General features: G+C 40.8%; 3 protein-coding genes across 3 annotated transcripts; 1 reads left to right on the forward strand and 2 right to left on the reverse strand.

The window, feature by feature from the left end:
* Positions 1 to 19: 19 nt before the first annotated feature.
* On the forward strand, positions 20 to 11981 carry LOC141809163 (uncharacterized). The gene is made up of 26 exons (XM_074696033.1): positions 20 to 123; positions 514 to 527; positions 896 to 935; positions 1071 to 1097; positions 1215 to 1274; positions 1381 to 1413; positions 1981 to 2055; positions 2146 to 2229; positions 2478 to 2507; positions 2615 to 2659; positions 2811 to 2861; positions 3415 to 4371; positions 5135 to 5197; positions 5274 to 5318; positions 5405 to 5458; positions 7829 to 7909; positions 7957 to 7995; positions 8104 to 8163; positions 8485 to 8529; positions 8617 to 8658; positions 8797 to 8856; positions 10380 to 10454; positions 10816 to 10848; positions 11026 to 11064; positions 11375 to 11431; positions 11613 to 11981. Exons 1-26 carry the CDS (start codon positions 57 to 59, stop codon positions 11615 to 11617), a joined length of 2181 nt encoding a protein of 726 aa, XP_074552134.1. The 5' UTR covers positions 20 to 56; the 3' UTR covers positions 11618 to 11981.
* Positions 11982 to 12364: 383 nt separating this feature from the next.
* On the reverse strand, positions 12365 to 17513 carry LOC141809164 (perforin-1-like). Its single transcript, XM_074696034.1, has 5 exons — positions 17457 to 17513; positions 13820 to 14392; positions 13596 to 13734; positions 13307 to 13518; positions 12365 to 13226 (listed from the first exon to the last, which is right to left on the reverse strand). Exons 2-5 carry the CDS (start codon positions 14350 to 14352, stop codon positions 12365 to 12367), a joined length of 1746 nt encoding a protein of 581 aa, XP_074552135.1. The 5' UTR covers positions 14353 to 14392; positions 17457 to 17513.
* Positions 17514 to 18210: 697 nt separating this feature from the next.
* On the reverse strand, positions 18211 to 20871 carry LOC141809165 (perforin-1-like). Its single transcript, XM_074696035.1, has 4 exons — positions 20339 to 20871; positions 20099 to 20237; positions 19809 to 20020; positions 18211 to 19075 (listed from the first exon to the last, which is right to left on the reverse strand). The coding sequence occupies exons 1-4, from the start codon at positions 20869 to 20871 to the stop codon at positions 18211 to 18213; spliced, it is 1749 nt and encodes a 582-aa protein (XP_074552136.1).
* Positions 20872 to 25807: the final 4936 nt, after the last annotated feature.

The following is a 25807-nucleotide window of genomic DNA, read 5'->3' on the forward strand; positions in this document are numbered from 1 at the left end:
AGCAAAACTTAATCTACCTGCTGAGTTTTTCTGGTGCCTGGTCTCGTCCGTCCATCATGCTGGGTCGCACTCTGCTCCAGACCTCCCTGGTCCTCTGGCTGGCTCATCAGACTCTACAAGGCGGTAAGAAATTCATCTTATCAGGACAAAAAGACAAAGCAGTGTGAGAGTGTGGGGTAAAATTTTTATAATGTAGCTTTTATATTTTCTTCCCTTTGTGTTAAATGATCAAATATTCTGTTTTTTTTTATATTAGAGTAAAAATACCTGTGCAATCACACACTCTTTTTAAAAATGCAAACCCAAGTCTGATGATTCCAGCACAAAACTGCAGCTGAATTTTCATTTTTGCACATTATAACTGAGTGTAAATTTGCAGAAATGAGTAGAAATCCTGCATACTCTGTGCGTCAGACCTCTCATGTTTCAGAACTTCCACCGACTCACCATCTCTCATGCTCTTGTTAAATATCATGTCTGTGAGACTGACAAACTCACTCCCAGACTCCAGAGGTCTCCCCCCGTCAGTAATCCTGCCAAACCAACGCGGTTCAGATCATCTAATACCTTTGAATCAAAGCGGGCATGAAAAGATGGCAGAGGCAGGTCAAATCTGTCGACCCAGTGTGAGAAAAAAACAGGCTCCATACTGTCGCTCCAAATTGGCTCGCCCTGTCTGTTCCATCAATGGAGATCTGTTCCTCTGTGCTCCTGCTGCACCGTCAGGGTTTAGTGCTCATCAGTTCATGCATAATACACAGAAATCTTGCAGAAAGTGAGGTTTAAGTTGCATAATTTTCTGGTGTTTGATTGCAGATTGGATTTACTGCACAGAACAAAATTGCACAGAATGAAGTGTTTTGTAAATTTAATGTGATTTTTTTCAGCGGTTAAGCCTCAAACTGTGTCCTGGGGAAGAGTGCTGCCAGCCAGAGGTTTGTCAAATGATTTAGATTATTTTCACTTTTTTGATTAGTGAAGGATGATTGGTTGTTGGTTTTTGACTCCTGACATAACTGCATGCAAACTGACATATTGGAAGCTCACTGTCTCGTGTTTTGTTTCTTCAGGTGTTAGCGTTGGAGTTAAACCTGGAGGTCAGTCATATTTCCCCTTTACAAGTATATTTATAAAGTTAACCTCATGTATTTTCATTTCATTAAATTTTAAACCCATGCATGCAAACTTTGACTCCTCTCCTCCATCTCTTTCAGTCACAGGGGCCCTTGGAGCTCTTGGGAACCGATATGGCAGCAGATCTTTGAAGACTGGACGTATGTTTAACTCCTTTCTGCACCGTGCATCACTTAAAGCTCTTTATTCATGTACTGAGTGTTTGTTTTTCACTTCTTTTTGTTCTCCTTTTTCTTGAATTTTCAGTTGGACGCTATTCAGGGGCTCAGCTTGGTGTTGGTGAGTTTTCAAGAATGAACATATGACTAGTTTTGTATAAAAGAAACACCTTGAACCAGTTCCTTTAATCAAGAGAGATCTGGAAATGAATTTTGGACAATGATGACATTTGGATAAAGCTAAAATACAAACCTAAAATCACCTTTCCCATTAAAAAGATCAGATTGGGAGAGATGTAGGGCAAAAAAACCCCACTAATGTAAGAAAGACATTGGAAAAATCTGAACTCTTATCAAGTGTTTTTTTCTTATTATCATTAGAAAATGTCTTTTTAGACTTAAAATAAGCCAAATTCACCTGACTAGTTCAGAAAACAAGAGAAAAGTTACGCAAAGTTAAACAAACTTTCTAGTGACTTTTTTCTTGTTCCATTTGCAGATTTTTCTTAACTTGTTTCAATCAATTTGGACCTTATTTTTGTCTTTAAACAACTTGAAACAAGATATTTTTCCAGACTAGTCAGGTGAATTTGGCTCATTTTAATTTTCTACTAAAAAATAAGACAAAAACACTGGATAGATTTCCATTTTTTGCAGTGCCTGACATGCTGTTTTTGTACCCTCACAGGAGGATACAGATCTCTTGGATTAGGAGGTAAAGCTGGTCTGAAGCAGGGTGGATATGCAACCCCGGGTGCCTACGGTACAGTGACGTAACCCGAGATCAAACCCTCCTGTCTGAGTCACTCTAACCTTCATTTCTGTGCATTGAATCATAAATCTATGGTTGCAGGAGCCAGTCTGGGCACAGGACTACCTTTGGGGACTGGACTCACAAATGGACTAGGATTGGGTTTGGGCCAAGGAGCAAAACGCAGTAAGGCAGATGGAGTTTTCTGAGTCTCATACAGACATTCACCTCACATAGAAAACTGCTAAAAAGCTTCAATAGCAGACTAATCCACTGAGGATGAGGTGTAAAACCCATTTACAAAAGTTTTATCTTTATACTTTTGGTCTATTTTACCTTCAGTTTCATTTATTCAAACTTTCATTGGCATCACAACGGTCGTCAGAAAGAAGAGATGTGAGGTTAAATAATTCTGTTTCTTTGGTTGTTTCCAGCCTATGGTACCGGTCTTGGTGCCCTCCCAGGTCAGTAATGCCACATTAACTTCATGATTTCCTTCCAAAAGAAGAGATATAATCAAGATCTACAAATTATTAGATCTGCTTGTTTGAACTTTTTGCTTTCTCTCCAGGATACGGTGCATTAGGTGGCATCGGTTATCCTGGAGCACGACCAGGTAAGTGATGAAACTCTTCACTCACTACTTCCTCTTCTTCTTCTTCTACTTCAATGCCAGTGGTTTAAAGTCAGGTGAAATAGACTAGAAAGAATCCTAGAGACCTGGAGGTGTAGCAGTTAATAATACGTCAATGGTGTGTTATCATCAGGAGCTGGATTTGGGCATCACCCTGGACAGAAGTCTAAAGGGCAAAGACCTGGTAAAACCGATGTGATAGCTCGTTTGAGACTCGGGTCACCGATGTTGTGTTCATGCCAGCGTTTGTTTGCATGAAACCATCTCTCCTCTGGTTTCTCATGGGTTTCCTCTGGTCCACAGTATGAGTGACGGGTGTCTTCTTTCCTGATCCATCAGTGTTTTATTGTCTTGTCACACACTGATGCTGTCTGAGTCAGGGGTTGTCTTGTCTTAAGTGTTTCGTGGTATTTCAACAATTTGAGCTGCCGTGTCACGCTTTAACCTGTTGATGCCATCGCTCTGACTCAAGGGAAACACTGTGTGTGTCGTCCTGTTTGTGTTGACTCACTCCTTTATTATGGTGATGATTCTGTCCTCTGTTAGATGGACTACTATCAGACCATAATGGACTTCCCCGTCTCCGCTCGGCCTTGAATGAACCACCATTTGAGTCCTGTTCTCTCTGTGGATGATGTGTTGTACGGCTTTGATACACACATCAACTCAACTGTGAATACAGTGCACCGTCGTGTGCAGCAAGACGTCATGAATACTTGATGATATTTCTCTGCCAGGTGTGCCGACAGCAGCAGATTTGGGTGGACCCTTGGTGGCCAATCTGGGCACAGCTGTTCAAGATCTGAAGAGAGAGAAAAGCACTCAGTCAAGAGGTCTGGGACTTGAAATTCCTAGTTTGGGGAGAGGCAGTATTCTTGGTGCTACTGCTCCTGAAGCTGCCCATCGAGAGGCCAAAAGCCTCGATCCAGTGGTAAAGGCGTCAAACCTTGGATCTTTGGCACAACTTGATAAACAACGTAAGATTCTGGCTCAAGGAAGGGAAAGTTATGAACCTTCTCTCTTGGAAAGACGAGGTTCAACAAACCACGGAGCAACACTTGCTGCCAGAGGCGTGAGACAGCAGCTGCCTCTGGTCCAAGCTCACATCAGGACCCAAGGCTCCCCTCAGGTCCAGCACACAGGAGAGTACGACTCATTCGTTCATCAGCGCCGCCCAAATTGTGGATCAGTTAGAGATTTGTCAGGTGGTCTTCAAGAAAGCAGTCGCCACGAGCTTCTGGGTTCAGAAACCCAGAGGATGCCGAGTTTGGTACCCAGGCCTCACCTTGGGAAGGAGAGCAAACACCTTCAACAGGCTCAAGATGTCCGAGGCAGTGTTTTCTCTCTGCCCCAAGGTCAGCCGCCCAGAAGCTTTGTGTCTGCTGTCGCTGACGGGCAGGCTGTCAGAGACCTTCAGCCCTCCAAAGAGTCCAAAGACCCTCGAGTCCACGGGGCGCTCGTTGTAGAAAACCTCGCTCCAAGTTCTTTAAACGTGCGAGTACAAGGAGTGGGGAGTCACCGACCTGCGAGTGCAAGAGGAACCCAAAGTTTAGGCCTCGGCTCGGTGCAGAGGCAAGGAGGTGACGGTCTCACCCTGGATGGTCAGGAGCAAAAACAGCTGACTGAGCATGCTGTCACAAAGTCAAAAGCTCTCAGCGTCCCAGGACAGACTGGGCCGAGCGACCAGGCATCAAGTAAGAGCCACTGTTTCTTATCATACACGCCTCAAGCTGTGTTTGTGTTTGTGTCAGCCGCTGCTGCTGTTGAGCTCTGGGCTGTTTGAGTGAACACACAGGAAACTGTCACCTGCTTGTTCCTGTGGTTTACACACATCTGAAGGTAGAAGATGTCAAACTGGAGCGGTTTATCAAGGCTAACATGTTACACATCACATTTTTCACCTGTGGTAGAGATGCTGAAACTCTTACCTCCTCTTAAAGCGACAGAGAAGTTTCACACCTCAGACTATACCTCAGTGTCTCATGGTGTGTACACAGACAGAGAGCTAATAAACACTTTCAGCTTCCAGACTCAGGACAGACGTGATGAAAAGGGAAATTTGAGGAGGGAAAGGTGGAGGAGACAGTGTAATAAAGAAAGGAGGAATATGAAGATAAACTCAGCATCTGGGATTACATTTTTTTAGTATCCAGTCCAAGGGAGGTTGTTGAAAACCATCAAACGCTGGCAGAGATGCTGGAATCATTGTGTGTGGGTTTATTTTGGTTCACCTGTCAGCGGCACATGTTCAGGGCTGAATTCAAAGTGTCGTCTGTGTATGGAAACAGCTGAACACGGCTGGGTATTATGTCTCAGTGATATCAAGTGTTTCAGGAACGATTTGCGAGGGATGATTCTGTGTTTTCTCTTTAAATAAAGACACTTTTTCTTTTTCATATTCTATATATTCAATGAAGTGATCGTGGCCCTCTGAGTTTGTATTATCATGTCGTACAGGTTACCTCGGTGGAGCAGGAAACTATCTGGGAACAGGCCTGGGTGCTGGAGGATATGGAACAGGTAATATTTGATACACCTTGCTCTCTATCTCGTGTATAATGCCCCGTCACTAATGATTCCTATTCTTGTCTTGCAGGTTTGGGACAAGGAGCTTACCTTGGTGCAACTGGAAAACTTGGAGGTGAGATTTTTTTTGTCGTAATCCAAGGCTTTGTTCACATTTCCGTTTTTGCATCACGCCCTCACTGTCAACTCTCCCGCTTACAGCTGCTGGTCTTGGACAGGGTGGATATCCTCTCGGTGTTGGTGGCCCACAAACAGGTGAGGCCGGGGAGTGATTGTACCACCTGACTCCTTCCTGAAGGATTTCCAGTCACAGTTTGTTTCTGAAAAACACAAATTGGTGACAGCAAACAGTCTCCTATGACTTAATCATAACTTTCACAAGAAAGTGTTTTAAACATCTTTCATAAACGGGGTTGTAAGGATTTTCTGAGTGATCTTGATAAAGTCTCCCTTCTTGATAGATGCCTGATTGTAATCGACAACTTAAAATTACATTATCAGCACCAATAAAGGTTACATCTAAATGCTATTTTTTTAGCTTCCAAGTGATTAATTTTGTAGTGATGGTGGACACGAGCCTAACTATCAGACAGAAAAAGGACAGAAGAGCAGAAGAAAGATAAACAGGAGAGTGATAGAGCATGAGGTAAAGGCTAAAACACATGCTAAAAGCTAAAACACGTAAGCTGTTTGTGATAATGTTCAGTCCAACCCACATGCAGCAGTTATTCTGCAGTTGTCTTTTCAAACTTTTAAGACTTTCGATGTAAAGAAAAGCCAGGTTAAGTCAGCTCTGCTTGGTGGAGCTAAATATAGCTGGCTACTAAACTACGGTACAAATTGACAAAGTTTTCTAATTGTCACATTTCAAACAACAGCGCTACGTAACTGGTGATAAATACCTTACGTGGGTGTGTTGTACCTGGTAAAAAGTTGTACTGAACAAAGAAAAGTAAAGCTAAAAAGAAGCTCTGACCTCCATTCATTTCCAAAACAAACACACACATTACTAAAGCCGCGTTTCCACCAAGCAGTCCGGGTCTGTTCGTCTCGGTACGGTGCGCTTTTAGCGGCGTTTCCACAGACTCATCCCGGGACGGATCCCTAAAAACCGAGACGAGCCGTCCCACTTTTTTGGGACCCTTTCGTATGGGTGCCAGACTGAACCGATCCGCTCTCGGGAGGTGGAGCAACACACTGCAGACGGTTGATTGGTCAAAAGAATCGTCACTCACCCCGACAGCGGCTGCATTTCTCCTGGTGGCACACAGACTTCTCTGAAACGAAGCTTGATTGAACTTTGTAACAGAGAGTTACATGAAAATCACAGAGAGGACGAAATGCTGCATGTCTTCCATCCGTGCTCTTTGTTTACTGTGTCGCGTTTTCTTCTTTGTTGGATTTAATAGCGAGGTAAGCTGCTACGGCGTCGCGCTATTGTTTACCAGCTGCGGCTTCCGGCATGCGGCTTACACGCCGCCCACCACGAGAGGGCACAGTTTGCTGTGGAAACGCAAACGGGATCAGACTTAACTGTCCCAAACCATCCCAAACCGTACTGAACCGACCCGTACTGCTTGGTGGAAACGCAGCTTTAGAGTCATGTCTTCACAGCAGAGATGTAATTTTACAGTTTTCTACTTGATTGATCAAGATTTTACTTAAATTGTTTTCATTTTTCTTAGGACTTAAAAAATAAATAAATAAAATTTAAAAATAAAAAAAAACAATATTTTTTTTGTTAGTTACAGACATACATCAAAGAGTTGAAAGATAATCAATTATAAAATATGAAAAAATAAAATGTATGAAAATATATTCAAATGTTTTGCAAAGAATAAAATAAATATTTTTTTTCTGCAGTTAGCTTTTTAAACCTGAAAGTCTTTTAATGAAATGAAAAGCCAGGTTAAGTCAGCTCTGCTTGGTGGAGCTAAATATAGCTAGCTACTAAACTACGGTACAAATTGACAAAGTTTTCTAATTGTCACATTTCAAACAACAGCGCTACGTAACTGGTGATAAATACCTTTCGTGGGTGTGTTGTATCTGGTAAAAAGTTGTCTTGAACAAAGAAAAGTAAAGCCAAAAAGAAGCTCTGACCTCCATTCATTTCAAAACAAACACACGCCTTACTACGTCTTCACAGCAGTGTTTGGGCAACTCTGGTCCAAAGAAGTCATTTCACAATTTTTCCTTGATTAGCATGTCAAGATTTTACTTAAATTGTTTTCATTTTTCTTAGGACTTAAAAAATAAATAAATAAAATTTAAAAATAAAAAAAAAAACAATATTTTTTTTGTTAGTTACAGACATACATCAAAGAGTTGAAAGATAATCAATTATAAAATATAAAAAAATAAAATGTATGAAAATATATACAAATGTTTTGCAAAGAATAAAAGAAATAATTATTTGTGAAATTAAAAAAAACTAAATTAAATTGCCATTTTGTTAAATTTATGATATGTCTATAACTTTCTGAGACATTAATATGAATAATAATAAAAAAATACGTAGTATACGATTCGAGTTATTTTTCCCGCCCTTAGAAAATGGCTGCGTCACTGATGGATAAATCTGGACAGGACTTCATCATTATTTCTTTGAATGTGTGTCTGTAGGATACGGTGATGGAGTAACAGGATACCTGGGCGCCATGGCAGGAAACGGCCTGGGTAAGTTAAACTCACCTGTAGCTACAGGTAGTCTGATATTCCTCTCAGTGTTTTCACACAGCTTCTTCTCTCAGCAGGTTATGGGAATGGTTTCAGCGACGGTTACGGAGCTGGTGAGTGTGTAAAGGCATAAAAAACACGATGTTTGGGAGACCCCGGACTCCTCTTAGCGTCTCTAGCTAACAGACGTAACGATAATGCTAATTAGCTTTATGTTTCAGGGCTTGGTTACCCTGCAGAGTTAGCTGATGGTGCAGCACACAAAGCACGAAAGAGTGAAGGTAACAGTTTGAGGAGCTGTATCCAGGGCTGCAGTTCTTTTAAATGCAGTCCTGGGTATCACCTGCTCAAATCAAGACCAGGAGATGACACTAACCTGTAGATGCTTCAACCTGTGATGAAGGAAACACACTACATGACTGAACATGTCCAGTGTGGTCTGTCTGTTATCCACTGGGTGTAGCTATTGTCTCTTATTAATGGAAGCTGACCAGTTCAACCTGCTGGTTTCTGACTTCTTGCTCCTGTAGATGCTTTTTTCACATTTAACCAGTGAATGATTTAACCTTGTTTGACCTGCATGTGTATGTTTTTCTCCCCAGCTCTCAGCACAGGCGCCTATGCTGGGCCAGTCCAGGGGGCATTAGGTAAGAGATGGAAAGATGCACATTTCCAGGAGCTCTGTGTGGGTATGTTATCTGTAATGTGACTAAAACATCTCTGTTCTCTTTCAGGAGCGCTTGGCACAGGCCTGGAATCAACTGGTGGCAAATATGGTGAGCTTATTAGCATGACTTTGCTCTGCTGTCACATTATTAGTTATGCTTCTGACCATGTGGCTGGGTTACACAGAGCATGTTCAGGTGAGAAAGAAAAGAGGTGATTCACTTTGTCCTGGCCTGTTTTTTCTACAGTTGGAGGAGCTGCTCAGGTTCCTTACGGTACTGCTCCAATCATCCCCACCGGACTGGAGGGTAAGGGCTGAAGACCAGATGGAGACCACCTGATGCTGCTTGTTTTCTCGCTGTTTCCTTTGCATTCAGCCAAAAAGATATCTCTTTAATTACCAAACATTTTTTCTTACCTGTTTAATGAGGCTTCATACTTAAAATCAGATAAAAGTGGGGTTTACCGCCAAGGTTATAATAGTTTTGGATTTGTCGTTATAGTTTAGTTTTAGTTAGTTTTGACATTTTTTTTCCACTACAGTTTAGTTTTAATTAGTTTTAGAGCGGGCATTCTAGTTTTTATTTAGTTTTGGTTTTTGCAACAAGGCTTAGTTTTAGTTTAGTTTTAGTTTGTTTTTAGTTTGGTTTTAGTTTAGTTTTAGTTTTTCATACCTTATTAACCAGGTGTAGGATTCAAAAAGGTCAGAGTAAATATTTTGTAATACTGTTTATTTTCAAGTCCAACATAGTGCTCACTGCTCGGTCAATGCTGATACAGAACTGTTGGCTGCTGCCTTAAACACAAGAAAATAATATAAACTTAATATAAAAAGTATAATCATAAATTATATAAAGATAATGTTAACATAAATTACATGAAAAATAATAAAAACATGAATTATATAAACAATATAATATGAGCTTTAATAATTAGAAACGTGGACTCTAACAATAAAGACAGACTTAAATACGATTTAAGTCAGACTCACATGAAATTAAACTATTACAGATGCTCTAATTCATTGCTTCACTACGTTCCGTTGCTGCACAGCGCACAGCTAGTCAGTGCAGTAAACAAGCATGTCCCAGTACGTCACTATGATGGTGCAGTACGGCACTGACAACTGCCGAAAACGGTGGTAAAATTGGTTGGGAAAATGTGTCGGATTAATTTAAATCCTCAAGGCGATTAATATTGTCAAAAACTATAACTAAGGACATTTTGTCTATAACTTTAGTTAGTTTCAGTTAGTTTTGTGAACACAAGATACAGTTTTAGTTTACTTATCGTTTTTGTTTTCTTTTCTAGTTTTCATTAGTTTGGGTAACTGCAATGTAATTTAAATTTTAGTTTTCCTTTTTAGTTTCGTTTTAGTTAAATATTATAACCTTGTGTACTGCTCAAAGGGAAGCTGTAAATCTGCATCATTTTGCCTGATGCACCAGGTGGTTATCTCTTACTGACCTGAACTGGCTTTATCTCTGGGTCTTACATCCACCCCTCGCACTCAGAGAAGGTTGTCATTCACCCCCATCCTCTCTGTCTCACCACAAACAGCTGTCTTTGTCTGAGGTCTCTTGAGGTGAACTATTGTGGTCAAAGCTAAAGCACATAAAGATCTAAATCTGAGTGTTGATGCAAAAATATCAAAACAGCTTCTCAAACAGGTGCCTCATTGTACTAAAAAATAATTTTCTTCTTGAATATTTTGATTTTTCTTGGAAGAATTCCATCCTTCTCATTTTGCATGCCAGTCACTCATCCTGTTAGCTTATCACGGCCTTGCAGCCTCCAGAAAAGCTAATACTGAACAAATTAATCCCCCCAGGTGATGGCGGCTACCCCCTGGCTGCTCAGCAGCTGGCCCTCGGAGCCGAAGGTGCGAAAACTGCAAACAAATATGGTGAGAAATGCGACAGCTGCAAACTGCGCAGAACTGTGGGTGACGGAAAGTATTGTTGTCTGATTCTCAGAAGAGGAGGGATGTTGGTTGTTTTTTTATTTTGCCAGATAAGACTGTGGTTAAAAGCCTCAAACAGCTGAGGAAAAGCTAAAAAGATAAAGAGCACAAACAATCAGAGAGATAACAGATATCAGAATCACTACAGACAGGAAAATCTTTGTCCCCAGTGTGTCTGCACAAGTTTTATAATCTGAGAGAGGATGTGTGTCTGTTCAACGTGGTGGCTTTGTGTCTATATGTGTTGTCGCTCATCATTTGCATCTTCATTAAAATATCTGCATGTCTGGTTTGGTTGTTTCAGTGGCAGGTGCAGGGTTTGGACCTCAGCAAACAGGTGACTTGTTTCACACCCTCAGCTCTGACTTTTAACACTTTTATCTGCACTTTGTAATTGTTAGTAATGTGTTTGCACATAAACCTCACCACATGTTGTTTATACTATATCCTTACCATAATTTGTATGAATTATCCTTTAATCTGAGATGTTCCCTTCATCTCTGTGTGTTTGCAGGTTACGGTGCACAGCTCGGAGCAACTCAGGATGCCCTTGGTAAGCAAAGAAGCGCACAGTTGTCTTATTTATGATCAGCTCCTCCTCACTTTGCTGCTCTCTGGAGACCTTATTAGCAACCGTGCACAATTTTTCATTCACAGCACATCTGTGTACAGCTTGTGTTGTGTGTTGTCCTGCACCACCCAGCCTCCATATCCTACTTTAGTTTGTTTTTACGTGTCATTATGGATTATTCTCCACTCAGGGAGTCTGTGTAGTGAGTTGGCTGAGTCCAAAGTTAGAAGATAAAGAACTTTTGTGCTGTGATAAGTTAACCAGGAGGCTCTAACACTTGTTGCTCTTGCAGGAGATGACGCTGGTAAACTTGGAGGCGTGAATGCTGCTCTGGGCACCGGATACAAAGGTGAGGGGGTGGAGGGTTTACAGTTTGTGCAGCACCTCCCTGCTCTGAATGAGGCCCTGTCAACAACAAGCACAAAACATCTGTTTTTTCATATTCAGCAACAACAAACCGTGCCTGACGCGTCTAACTCCCGTCTTGTCCTCGTCCCCTCCCTGTCCTCTTTGTCTTTGTCTCTTACCAGGCTAACTCAGTTGACCTGAACCTCTTCAAGTGGATCATTTCCATAATCTGTTCAATGTTGTGTGTTTTTAAAGCTGTTTCCTGTCAGTGTATCTCTTTGTGCTGTCTGATTTGTCTTTTGTTTATTCCATAATCTTTTTTTCTTTCTCTGTAAGTGGACATTTGTTTCCCATGTCTGTCTCTGTGTCTTTCCGTCCAAACCTCCATTCCCCCATCATTCATGAGCATTAATAGATGTTAAGTGCAAGAAAATTGTCTTTATGTTTTCAAATAAATACTGAAATGATGTTTTTTTCCTGTCTCAACCCAAAAGATTTAAATAAAAAAAGAAGAGTTTCATAATCTGTACTTGCACGCTGTTCCCTTTAAAAGCGTCAGCAAACCCTCTTCCTCTAACAGGAAGTGTGACCACTTCCTTTCTCATGTCGGGCATTTGCCTCAGATGAACACGCTCGCTCAAATTAACACTAAATGTACTGAAACACAACATGAAAACACACTGAAGAGCAAAAATAAAAATCTTTTATTGAAGCTTTACATGAAAAACAATCAGAGACATTTTACAGACTTCATGATGAGAAAATAAAATGGTAAATGATTGCACAACTCTTCTTTGTGCGTGCAAAGACAAAGCCACATGCTGTATAAATAAAGATTTACATAAAGAAACAATAAGGTCACTGCTGTTGATACTCACAGATTCACTAAAGGTTATTATTAAGCTTTGTTCTGCAAGCATCACATCAGGCAGCTCTACATCACATCAACCTTTGACTGGTTCCACCATGAGCTGGTCTCACCCACAAACACACCCATCTCCTTCAGGACAGCCTTGGGGATAGGGTGAGCGTGACGGGACACGTAGAGCTTCTGCAGACTTTGACTCATAGGTGAAGGTTTGTAGTCGGTGCATGAACTTCCACCCAGACTTGGAGCACATTTGACGTCCCATTTGAAGAAGAGCCGTCCGTGCTGCAGGTTGCAGACATCATGTTTGACCCCAGCTGTCAGAACCAGATCGTACTGTCCCAGCAGATCATCATCCCATTTGTTGTCCTCATCCCACACTTCGAATCTCACTGTCCCCCCTGAGGACAAGTCCTGGCTGCCAAGGTCCACAACCATGTTCCAGCGCGGGTTGTTGTTGTTCCAAATGACCGGTGAACGCTGGACCATCACCTTGTTGAAGAACACTTTAACGTAGCCATCTGTGGCAGTGCTGCTATCACCCCAAAGACCTTCCGCTCGCTGTACGGTTATGATGACCCGCGCCATGCCTTTACGGGCCGGGCAGCAGTCCTGGGTCACAGCTGGATCATTGTGGCACTGGCACGTACAGGAATCCCTGGAGTCAGACCTGATGCCGGCCTGACAACGCTGACTGCAGTTCTTCATCAAGCCTCTCTCCAGGATGTAATGGCTGATGGCGGAGCGCAGGTTCTTCCGGGCAGGAGTGTTTGTGGACAGTAACTCATGAAGTGAATCGAGGGAGTATGAGATGATGTCTGGGTTCTGTGGCAAAGTATTGAGCCATTCCTTGTAGGCAGACGGATCTTTGCTAGCAGAGAAGAGGAGGTCTGGTTCTGTTGTGTGCCCCCCTTTTATTTCTGTGAACCTGTAGAGGACAGAGTTGTTGTAAATTAATCTTATCTCAGAATTGTAAAAAAATGGATTAATGATTGAATAAATGCCTACCTTTCATTGAAGTTGCTTGAAAAGGAGTTCTTGTACTCCATCTTCTCCACGTCTCCTTGGCAGTGTTTGGATTGAGTGTTAACCTGTGCTTTGATGCTGGCAGATGCTTCCACCTCCAGGCACATCTGCACCTCCTCCACGCTGAGGCCCTGGAGGCTGGCCTGGCACTGCCTGATGCTGGTCACAGATTGAACACTTCCTCCCAGTTTCACCTGGAATCACACATGCAATTAAAAACAGCTGGTTGTAGAAATGCGAGACTCTACTGAATCGACTGGGTTTCATGTACCTTGGTGATGAAGTGGGTACCAAAGTTGTCGATTAGCTTGTAAAATCGTTGCTTGTTTTCCTGGGTGTAGACTTTTGGGAGATCCTTCACTGCTTTGCGAAATTCTCTGTGCAGCTTTGGCGTGCCGGACACTCTGTAGCTGGTTACAGCGAGACACCAGACGTTAGGAAGTAGGAAACAGTTCGCTGAAATAAATGAACAACTTTCAGACTTTCTTTATTTACCTGTAGTATTCACACGCCATGCTCTGGCTTGAGAAGCTGAATTTGTCATTCTTGGTTTTTTCCATGGAGTACTCAGACAGCTTAGAATGGGTACCAGCGAGCATCAGTGAGGCGCCCTTGTCGCCCACATTAACGTCCAGACTGGCCTGCCAGTTGTTTTCAATGGAAGAGGTGCTGGAACTGACCAGTGACTCACTGGACTTGTGCAGTTTGCTCGTCACCCTACTGTTGCAGGACTGCGTCGCTCTCCAATCGACCACGGACAAGGGAAGCTTTTGTTGTTTGTTCTCCAGAAAGGTGTTGGTGCACAGGGTGCAGGTCTTGTCTTTGCGTTTCCACAGATTCATGTCAATGACGTAGGCGTCCTTACGCTCCATGGTGGTGATGTCGATGCCCTCCCCAGCCAGATTGGTACCTGGGGCAAACTCTGCCTCAGCGCACTGACGGGGTGAGCCCTGGACGCAGGATGGATGTGCTGAGTCGGGGAGAGACAGGATGAGGAGCGCCAAGACGCATATATTCAAGAGACTCATGTTGCTGCTGAATGTGGAGACTGAAAACTGATGGATTAACCTGAAAAAGACACAAAATAGATTAGTGCTCCTCTTGATCTTGATGAACACAAGTTCAGACAGTAAGACAAATATGATACCTTGACTAATTTTCTCACATTTTTCATTTAGTTTTTGTTGAAGCTGTTTCTTTGGAGCTTCCATAAAACATTTAGACATGATTTTATTTCGCTTGTGTAAGATTCCTTTGCTTCATTCGGTCCCATTTCCTTGGCAGCGGTAATTTAAACAGTCTCAAACACACTCGGTACTCAGCTGTGAGGAAACTTGTGGTTTTCTTATCTGCGTGACACAAAGGTTTCAGTTGTGAGTGACTCCAAATCTTCCTCTATGGTGAACCTCAAGGCCCCGTTTCAAGAACATTTTTATTTTGCTTCCACTTTTGTCTCCTGTCTGTAAATGAGACATTTCATTGTTCTGGGTCTAATCTTGATAATTATCCCCTTTGAAAGCTCTGGGTCTACTCCTGGGGATCCTGCCTGCTAGACGCCGGTGAATCAATTTGAAACCCATAAACCTACAGTTGTCTGACAGTGAGCCCATCCACACACCTGTTTCTGTGAACCTTTTGGCAAATTAAGCTAAGTTTAGCTTTTTTCTCCAGCTTAGCTCCCCCCAAACCACCACTGTAAGGTTCAGCACCTTTTTTCTTTACTCCACATTAACATTCATAATGTTTCTCAGTCTGGGTCTTAAAAATTCTTACATCAGACTTTGTGGTCTTCCCTGTTGTCACGTAGACTCAATCATTGGTATTTTTCTATCTACAGGTGCCTCTTATTTCCAGTATGAGTTAATACTCTACTCAACATCTGTTAAGAATTGTTCAAAGCTTAAAACCCATTTGTGTAGTGTATACAAATACAGTTATAAATGACCCTCTACAATCAGTTAAAGAGCCTGTGAAGAGGAACTGTTTGGATTGAATTGCAGTGACACCTCTGGCTCAGAGTTTCACGCACACTGTGATGAAGACGTAACTCTTAACAAGGAGTGTGTTTGTTTTGGAAACTCTGCCTTTCTTTGTTCAAGACATTTACCAGATATAACACCACAAGGTAAGGTATGTATCAACAGAAATGTAAAGCTACGATTTGAAATGTGACAACAAGCAAACTTTATCAGTTTGTACCGCAGTTTAGTAGCCGGCTATATTTAGCTCTACTCACAGCCGGTGCTCTGAGACGTGTCTATAACATGTAGCGTTAGTGAATCGTGGTTCTGTCCTACCAGCGCTCATCTACCAACTCCAACCTCACCAAGCAGAGCCAACGTAACCTCGATCTTCATTTTATTGATGGACTCTCAAGTTTGAACAGACCACTGCAGAATAACTGCTGACTATGAAATGGACATTAGCACAAACAGCTTAGCCTGTATTTCAGCCTTAAGCTCATGTTTTAGCCTCTAGCCTATGTTTTAGTCTCTAGCCTATATTTTAGTCTTTATCTTGAGTTTTAGCCCTTAGCTCGTGTTTAAGCCTGGTGTTTTGGCTCTTAGACTGTATTTAAGCATTTACCTTGTGCTTTAGTTTTAAGCTGGTGTTTTGGCCTTTAGTCTGTGTTTTAGCCCTTAGCTCATGTTTTAACCCTCAGCCTGTGGTTTAGTCTTTAGCCCGTCTTATAGCCTTTAGCTCATGTTAAAGCCTCTAGCCCGTGATGTAGTCTTAAGTTTGTGTTTTAGCCTTAGCTCTTGTTTGAGCTAGCATATTTTTTAGTTTTTATCTTGAGTCTGTCTTTTAGCCCTAAGCTCATGTTTTATCTTCTAGCCCATATTTTAGCCTTAGCCTGCGTTTTAGCCTCTAGCCTGTGGTTTAGTCTTTAGTTTGTGTTTTAGCCTCTAACAAATATTTTGGTCTTTGTCTTTAGTTTTAGCCTTGAGCCCGTGTTTTATTCTATAGCTCATGTTTTAGTCTTTAGCCTGTGGTTTAGCCTTTAGCTCATGCTCTATAAATCTCCTGTTTATCTTTCCTCTGCTCTTCTGTCTGACAGTTAGGCCACCATCACTACAAAATTAATCACAGAAATCCTTTTTAGCAGAGAAAAACATGACTCACTCTTCTCTCTAAACGTCATCACCCTGTGTGGTGTTGTCATAGAGAATTAGACGTGCTGTAAATCAATCTGGTCCTTCTCGACCTAATTAGATGTTCACCAACCCTTACTACATGTTAAAATCACAGTCTGTAAACTAGTCCATAATGACCATGATAGCTGATTTGTAAACAGAGAATTAATCATTAGTAAAGTATGAACAAAGAGTCAGTGAACACAGTGTAGGGGGTCATTCTAATCAGTAATAAAACATGTTACGTTACAGATTTTTAACCTCAACGAGTCTCTTCCTGCTTAAATAGACGTTGAAAAAAAATACTGACAGACCCCTATATGGTCACTGGACTCTCAGCATCAAACGAGGCAGATATTTCACACCAGCTCAGCTATTCTCACTCTGAGCATCACTTCAGTCAAACTAAAACTCCTCTTGTCCCTTTTGTGATCAGTTTTTGTTCCACGCTGCTCTTGCTGTCTCTGAAAGGTGTAAAACCACGCTAACTTTTTCAGAGACAGTTTGTCACTTAGTCTTTCACCTAAAAAAAAATGTTCACACTCTGATGAAGAGACACCTCCGACAATAAGCACAAGCTTTAAGATTATATCTTATCAACCACTGTGTGGCATTTCTTTTCTCTTACACCTCATCTCCAGCTTAAATCTATTCCCTTCAATCATGTGTTTGAGGAAATTCAAAACTGTTGTATTATTTTACATTTTTTACCCTCCAGACTATTTCTCTTTTAAAATTCTGCATCAGGTTTTTTTAAACTAATACCTTCTGCTTTGATGAATGATGATTTTAAGAAATGGACTCAACTCAGTAAATAAACCAAACATCTAAAACTACTGCAGAAAAGTTTATGATACGTCACTCAAAAATTACGATATGCTCCAGCAGTGAAACCTTGATCTCAGGTACTGATTTCATAAACATTTCAACAACTTTACAGGAATTAGATCGAAATAATGAGAAAATAGTTCGATATGACCAAACCAGGGTAGACTCACCTCTGTCTTGCCTGCTCATGCTGGGTTTTTGTAACTGACTGTGAGTCTGAAAATGAGTGCTTGGTGTCACAGGGTCTAAAGGCAGAAGAGGAGGTGGTGAGGAAACAGTGGTCTCTGAGAGATGAGGGGAAAATAGTCTCAACAGATCAGGCACAAGGGGGTGGAGCTGGTGGTCGGCATGCAAACTCATACACGGAGTGACAACATGAAAGTCACTCTGGCTTTCCAGTCAGTATCGAACCAGAGACCACAAACCTATCATTTCTCTGAAGTGGTGGTGGTCTTTGGGCATATTTATTGAGAAAAGACTGATGTCAAACTCTGGTGACTGACATCGAAAGTTCATCAAAGGAAACGGTTAACTTTGATTGCTGAGAATAAAATGCTGGGATGGAATTTGATGAGCCAAATATGCAAACGTGAGAAACATGAATCAGGAGACGTAAACATTCAAAGCCTTTGCAGTGCTTTTATTGCAGAACACAAACATGTAAATCCAAGATCTGTGTTTTAAATCAGCATATCAGGTGGGAAACTTGTGATAGAGTAAAGCAAGGGTTATAATATGATGGCAGAGCTATGTTAAAGAAAGTGTTCAATCATCTGAATCACAAACATGTTGACTGGCATCATGGGTGATGAAAGTAATCAGCTTAAAGCAAGTCAGAAAGATAGAAAGACATTTATTCTGCTTACAGAAACCTCTTTAACACACAAAGTATTGATGGAAGGTATTATTTAGGCTAAATATCTGTTATATCACATCAACCTTTGGCCCTGCACTAAGACTTTGGTTTCCTCCATCCACAAACACGCCCATCTCCCTCAGGACAGCCTTTGGGATAGGATGAGCGTGACGGGACACGTAGAGCTTCTGCAGACTTTGACTCATAGGTGAAGGTTTGTACTCGGTGCATGAACTTCCACCCAGACTTGGAGCACATTTGACGTCCCATTTGAAGAAGAGGCGCCCATGGTTCAGGCTGCAGACGTCCCCCTTGACTCCAACAGACAGCATCCTGTCACACGCCCCCAGCAGATCATCATTCCATTTGTTGTCCTCATCCCACACTTCGAATCTAACTGGGCCACCTGAGGACAAGTCCTGGCTGCCGAGGTCCACAATCATGTTCCAGCGCGGGTTGTTGTCGTTCCAAATGACCGGCGTACGTTGAACCATCACCTTGTTGAAAAACACTTTAACGTAGCCATCTGTGGCGGTGGTCCTATCTCCCCAAAGACCTTCTGCCCGCTGTACGGTTATGATGACCCGCGCCATGCCTTTGCGGGCCGGGCAGCAGTCCTGGGTCACAGCTGGATCATTGTGGCACTGGCACACACAGGGATCCCTGGAGTCAGACCTGGAGCCGGCCTGACAACGCTGACTGCAGGTCTTCATCAAGCCTCTCTCCAGGATGTAATGGCTGATAGCGGAGCGCAGGTTCTTCCAGGCGGGAGTGTTTGTGGGCAGTAACTCATGAAGTGAATCGAGGGAGTATGAGATGATGTCTGGGTTCTGTGGCAAAGTGTTGAGCCATTCCTTGTAGGCAGATGGATCTTTGCTAGCAGAGAAGAGGAGGTCTGGCTCTGTTGTGTGCCCCCCTTTTATTTCTGTGAACCTGTAGAGGACAGATTTGATCTATACTTAATACATTGACGGCTTTTTGGGCTCCAAATTACTACTCTAATCTTTTGCACAAAAACATTAAAATCGGAAATTTGATGCATTTATGAACTATGAATGAACCTTTTTTTATTTTTCAGTTACAAGGCTTACACCAGACTAGGGCTGCAGTTATCAAATATTTTAGTATTCGAGTATTCTACTGAAAATACCATTGATTAATCGTGTGATCGGATAAAATACACTTTTGTTTAGTTAAAGAGCAGTTAATTTTTGAATGAAATTTTTTCTCTTTAAGAGATAGAATTTTCTGATACAACATGACAATAAGAGCACTTGCTTTGGTAGCTCCAAAATTTGTAAACACACTTTGACACATTTTTTGTGCCTTGGACATCTCATCAAATGTTGCGGACCCAAATGGCACCCGTTTCGTAGAATGACCCATTAGTTTCCAAACTCCAGAAAAGAAGCTAGATTTGTTGCTAGTTGCTATTTTGTATAAGAGGTAGCTCTGAAAACTCTCTTAATATGGCCTCAGCTCTATTTGAAATACCACTCTTTGATCTTTTTAAAAATTAAACGATTCCTTGAGGCGGAGAAAATGACTCAAGTATTTTTGGTAATCGAGTACCTCGAATCATTCGAGGAATCGTTTAAGCTCTAAATCAGACACATCAGCAGAAGTTACTTTATCTCGACAAATGAAAGAAAGATTAGCTCCTTACCTGTCACTGAAGGCACTGGAGAAGGCTGACTTGCTCTCCGACTTCTCGATGTCTTGTTGGCAGTGCTTTGTTTTTGCCGATACCGTAGCGTGGTAGGTTACCGATGCCTCCGCTTCCAGGCACATCTGCACCTCCTCCGCGCTGAGGCCCTGGAGACTGGCTTCACATTGCTTGATGCTGGTCACAGATTGAACACTTCCTCCCAGTTTCACCTGGAATCATAATCGTATTTTAACTTTTTGTCATGTAAAAAATACTTAAAGTTGGAGTTTGTCATCGTTTTGGTTCACCTTGGTGATGTAGTGGGTGCCAAAGGTGTCGATCAGTTTGTAAAACTGTCGCTTGTTTATAGGACCGTAGGTTCTTGGGAGAGCGTTCACGGCATTGTAAAATTCTTTGTTGAGCTTGGGTGTGCCGGACACTCTGTAGCTGTTAAACACCACACAGAACAGAGTAAAGTTAAACAGGTGGAGGGGAGTATTGTAGTTCAGTATTTTAGTCAGTTGCTGGTCTTGGTTTGATTGTCTTACCTGTAGAACTCACAGTTAACACCCTGACTTGAGAAGCTGAATTTATCATTCTTGGTTTTTCCCATGGAGTACTCAGACAGCTTAGAATGACTACCAGCCAGCATCAGTGAGCCGCCCTTATTTCCCTTGCTAACATCCAGATTGATCTGCCAGTTGTTTTCAATAGAAGAGGTGCTGGAACTGACCAGAGACTCGCTGGACTTGTGGAGGGAACTGATCACATTTTTGCTGCAGGACTGTTTTGCTCTCCAGTCGACCACAGACAAAGGAAGCTTTTGCATTTGGTTCTCCAGGAAGGTGTTCTTACACAGCGTGCAGGTCTTGTTCTTGTCTTCTGCCTGGTTCATGTCGATCACGTAGGCATGTTTGCGCTCCATGGTGGTGATGTCGAAGCCTTCCCCGGCCAGATTGGTGCCTGGGGCGAACTCTGCTTCCCTGCACTGCTCAGGTGAGCCCTGGATGCAGGACTGAACAGTCGACTGAGGGAGAGACAGTACGAGGACGGCGAAGATGAAAACGTCGAAGAGATGCATTTTGATGTTGGGTGAGAGGATCATTGCAAACTGCTGGTTCATCCTGAAAAAGAGTGTAACATTTAGACAACCATCTGCAAATTATTACATTATTATCTTAACTAACTAATGTGACTTTAAATAAATCATAACAGTTATGATAAAAGTGCACATTGGGTAATGCTTTTTGAAATGGAATTCAAAAATTTAAACGAGACGTAAAAATGCAAACAGACTCACCTCTGAGTTGTCAGGTCATGCTGGATGCACGGCAGCAACTGTGTGCAAATTAATCTGTGGTCCTTATTTAAAGGCTCTAGAGGAGGAGGGTTGATGAGCTTGGGTGATAAGATGACAGTGGTCGTGTCATGACCAAGCTCTATAAAAAGTTTTCTCACACTTTGCAGAGGGTTCTATAAACAATTGGCTTTTTTTTTTTCCAGTTGTGGTTTTGCAACTTATCATGACCCCAATACAAAACCAAGCATGGTTACAGCGCATCAGGGACAGGTTCTGACAATTCTGATCTTTGTTGTCAGAGAGATCCTCTTGAAATGCTATGGAGCATTTCCATCCTGGTGGAAGTGGTTTGGGGCAGGGGGCCTGCAACTTTTACTTCCACAGGTGTTTGCCTCAGCTCACCTGGAGTGAAGTTATTCCAGAGCCACAAAATCTACTTGATCTTCACAGAGAAGACCATCAAGTGTCTGATACTCTTTGCATATTTAACCCTTTAATGCCAAACGTATCATATTTGACACATGACTTTTTCAGCCCACCTCATAAGCAGTGTGGTATTTTTTTATCCTGAGAAACCTGATGTGTACAATCAGATACATGCAGTGTACAGTTAAACCAACACTGGGTAGTAAGTCACTCATTAGCCGCCCTTCCGGTGACACTCTAAGTCTGCCATGACTCAGGAATTGGACACAGGTGGTTTTTCAAGAAGAACTTTGCCAAGTTTAAAAAGGTTAAGGTAAGAAAAACATCACAATATTTACTGGCACATCAATAGAAACAGTTACTGGGTTCATGCAAAGTAAAAATACTAAAAAATTCACAAAATATGTTTGGGTAAACCGTGTTAAAGATGGCGTATCAAATCTGATACAGCACAGGGTATATAAGGTCATGTAACTCTAAAACAGTCAGTCGCCATTTACTCGTATTTCATGCATCATATCTAAAATCAAGCAACATACAGTCTTTTTATTTTTAGAGTACATAATTTGGTACATTTAGAGTTAAAAACAAGGTATGAAACTTGCTGTACTACTGTATGAAAGGATGGCCTGGATCGTTTCCCAATATGGGAAACCCGACAGAGATGCAAGCAGTGCACAGGCCACTTTGCCCATGTGTACTGTCAGAAATGCAGAGTGCATATTTGCTTAAACCAGGATAGAAAATGTTTTCAGGCCTTCCACCATGCAAAATAAAAGGTCGTGAACCGCAAAATGAGTAAAATACTAAAATGTTATTTTTATCCAGGCTTCCACCTAGCCAGCTCCATTGGTGGCTTTCTCACTACTGCATGATGGTAGCACTGTTTATGTTTGGAAGTACAAATTTGTTAGATTTGTTTGTGATTTATTATGTTTTTGTTTGTTCAGGAAAAAACAATCGTTGAGCATTGTGACCTGATGTATCAAATATGATACAAATTGAAATTCAAATATGGAAAGTGATATTTGAACATTTTTTTTTTTGGGGGGGGGGGGGGGGGGGGGGGTTGTTCAGAGGGACCAATCAAGGCGCCAAGTTCAAAGAACTGGAATTTTCTGTCAGTTGTTTAATGGTTGGGCTTTACAGAGTTAAAATCTAGAGAATAATTTTCTAAACAAGACTTTTTAAAGATTATTAATATTGTACATGTGATATCCTGATGAATAATTGTTAATGAATTTGCAGAATAACAAAAAATGCAGAAATTAAACAAGTTTTAAATAAAAAAATAATTGCTGAAATAAAAAAATTACATTTAAAAAGATTGCCAAACATTTTGAAAATTTTTTAAATGCCATTTTTTCAAAAATTTGCCTAAATTTCAAAAGTTTTTGATATTTAAAAAAATTGCAAAAGCCGTATCAAAAATTTTGCATTTTAAAAATTTGCAAAAATTTTACGAAATTTTTGAAATGTCAAAAAATTGAAAAAAAATCTAATGCAAAAATTCTGAATTTTTCAATTACTTCTATAAACATTAACTTTTAGTATTTTTTGGGGCTCACAGAAGCCACTGCTGAAACTTTCAAGGCAGTTTGGTAAAACAAAAAAAACACCACGTTCAAAGCTTTCTAAGCTTCCTAAGAAGGTACATCTCATCCCAACGCGCCAGTGGACTCATGCTCCGTTTGGTTTGTTGGCACATGCTGATAAAGTGGAGTTGTATACGCTCGACCACTGCTCGTTCTGTAAATAAAGAGTCTTGATGTGTTGCGTTTTCCACATTAACATCAACAGGAAGCAAGATGTTTGACACTTCACATACACAGGACAAAACCTGCGAAGAGCGGTTGGTTCATGGTGTCAAAGTTGATGCAAATGGAAAGTCACTCATAGTAGTTTTCAGTAGCCCACTCCTGCTCCTACACAAATAAGATCAAAGTTTATTGATTTATTCATTTTTATAAGAGCATCAAGGAAAGGAAAAACTTCTGACCTTAAAATAAATCAAAGGTAATAATATATTAGCAGTACATCTTTAGGCTGGACCTTCTTTGTCCATCATTTCCCTTTTTAGAAGACTTGTAAAAAAGAAGAAAAGTTAATATAATCCAGAAAAATGGATTTCCTCCAGTTCAGTCACAAGAACTTTTCCATTTTTGAAGCAGAGGTAAAGGTAAGCTTGCAAAAGTGATTCAAAAGTTACAGTTGTATATTGTTTCAAATGATATGTTGAAGCTATAGTTTCAAGATGCCTTTTTGTAGGGAAAACAATATATTTTGAGTGTTACCAGCGGTGGGAGCTCTGTGCATTTAATGTCAGTCTGTTGTGTTGAACACAGAAAAACAGCAACTATCGCTCTGAAAATGTTTCTTCTCAGGCTCCTTCCTGTTTTGAACTTACACCATTTCACAAAAGCTCACTGTGGTAATGCTTACACTCACTCCTAACTGCAAATGATGGCCCAATCTTGCCATTGCCTTCAGTTTGACCACAGTGAATTCGTCTCATGAGTCCTCTCTTTGTACTGTATTTGGCCCTAAACCTTACCAAGGTGCTTAATGTTAGGTTTTAACATATCTGACTAAAGAAACATGTCTGGTCTTTGTAAAGGGGGTTTTGTTCTCTTCTCCCACTGAGATTTGTTTGTCACAGCTTTAGTCACATGTTTGTAGGTGATGGTGTGAACCAACTTCAGCTTCAGCACTCATTTCTCATGCTTTCTCATGATGGGTTGGTCACATTTGTGGAGTAATAAGAGCAAAATACAGACACAGAGCATTTTCTGACTGTTACAGCTGACTGTTACACCCTGTGGGTAAAACACTGGCTATTGACAAAGACCACATTCAACTGCATAAAAAATGGAAAACCCCTGAAGTATTAGCTCTGAAACGAAACTTACACATGTTAATCATGTTGTCTGTGTTTACTGTATAAGCACAAGTTGTTAATTGTTTGTCAGGCAGTTATAGCCCAGTCAGTGTTGGTGTACAAACTACAGCCAAGCAGCCTCAAATTTGTCCATCTCAATGAGACCAGAAGTGTAAGGAGTTTGCTTTCAAAGTAAAACTACTCCTTTGATTGAAAAATACTTCTTTGGCACTCTTTATTTAAATTACTGGGTTAGCTTTATTACTGCGCAAAAAGATCCTCCACTGCTATAGCTTTGGTTGTACAGTCTTCTCAAGGCAGGCAGTGATGAAATGAAGGGTCATACTAATCCAACAGCAAATATTTGATTTTGGCCCTCTCCCATCATTACCTTGTGTGTTTTTGTACTTAGTATTTATCTAAGGTCAACTGAACACTGAGCACACATGATCTTCCTGAGCAAACTTTAGTTTCTTTTCTTAAAACTGTAAAAAAAAATTAAATCATATATACTCTTCATTGAGCTCTTATTCGTAAGACTGCATAGTGGATTGAAATATCATAGACATCACAGTTTGGCCAATGACATCAATACACTTTTTTTGTAAAGTAGTATGTGAGACAAATCTGCATAATGATGTAGCTCAGTTATGTTCAGGGGATAAATGTACAGTGGCAAAAAAAATAAGAACATGAAAAGTCAGTTCTTGCTGAATTGCCCATCAAAATACTCTAAAAAAATACAAGAAATGTCTACAAAGTCATCATTAGACTAAATTTATCTTAAAATAAAGCCATCCTATTTCACATTTTGAGAGTAACAGCAATAAAAATGATTACTAAGAACTGGAAAAAAAAATTATTCACCACATATTAAAAAATGGATAACTACAATACAAGAAGCACAGATGAATGAAAAGATTACACACAAAATAAGGAGCATAGAAAATGTTTTTCATGAACGGTGGTATGTAAAAGAAATTAGCTGCGAACTAATTTAACATAAAAATCAAATAAAAACGGAAAGAAAAAAGGAAGAGGAAGAAAGAAAAAAAAAAAAGGAAGAAGGAAGAAAAAAAAACAGATTTAATCATAGTCCTTGCTAACAAAATTTCAGATTAAAATAGATAGACTTTTTGTGGTTTCTCTTTTTGTTTAATAAAGAAATAACCAATTAACAAAAACGAACTACTAAAGGACTAAGACTTAAACGGATAAATACAGTAATTAAGCCTATCTATCAAATGTGTATAGGTATGTATATGTATATCTCCTCCTCAGTGTATTTTTATTTTTTATTTATTTTTTTAACATACGTTTGTGTGTATGTTTGAGTGTTTATGTATACAAATATGTATTTTTTTTTCTTTTGGTTATTTGCTTTATTATCATTACTATTATAATTTGAGACAA

Source organism: Halichoeres trimaculatus, unplaced genomic scaffold (assembly GCF_033239565.1).
Source record: "Halichoeres trimaculatus isolate MK-OKI-2021-1 unplaced genomic scaffold, fHalTri1.1 fHalTri1_scaffold_20, whole genome shotgun sequence".
In the NCBI taxonomy this organism is placed as follows: domain Eukaryota; kingdom Metazoa; phylum Chordata; class Actinopteri; order Labriformes; family Labridae; genus Halichoeres; species Halichoeres trimaculatus.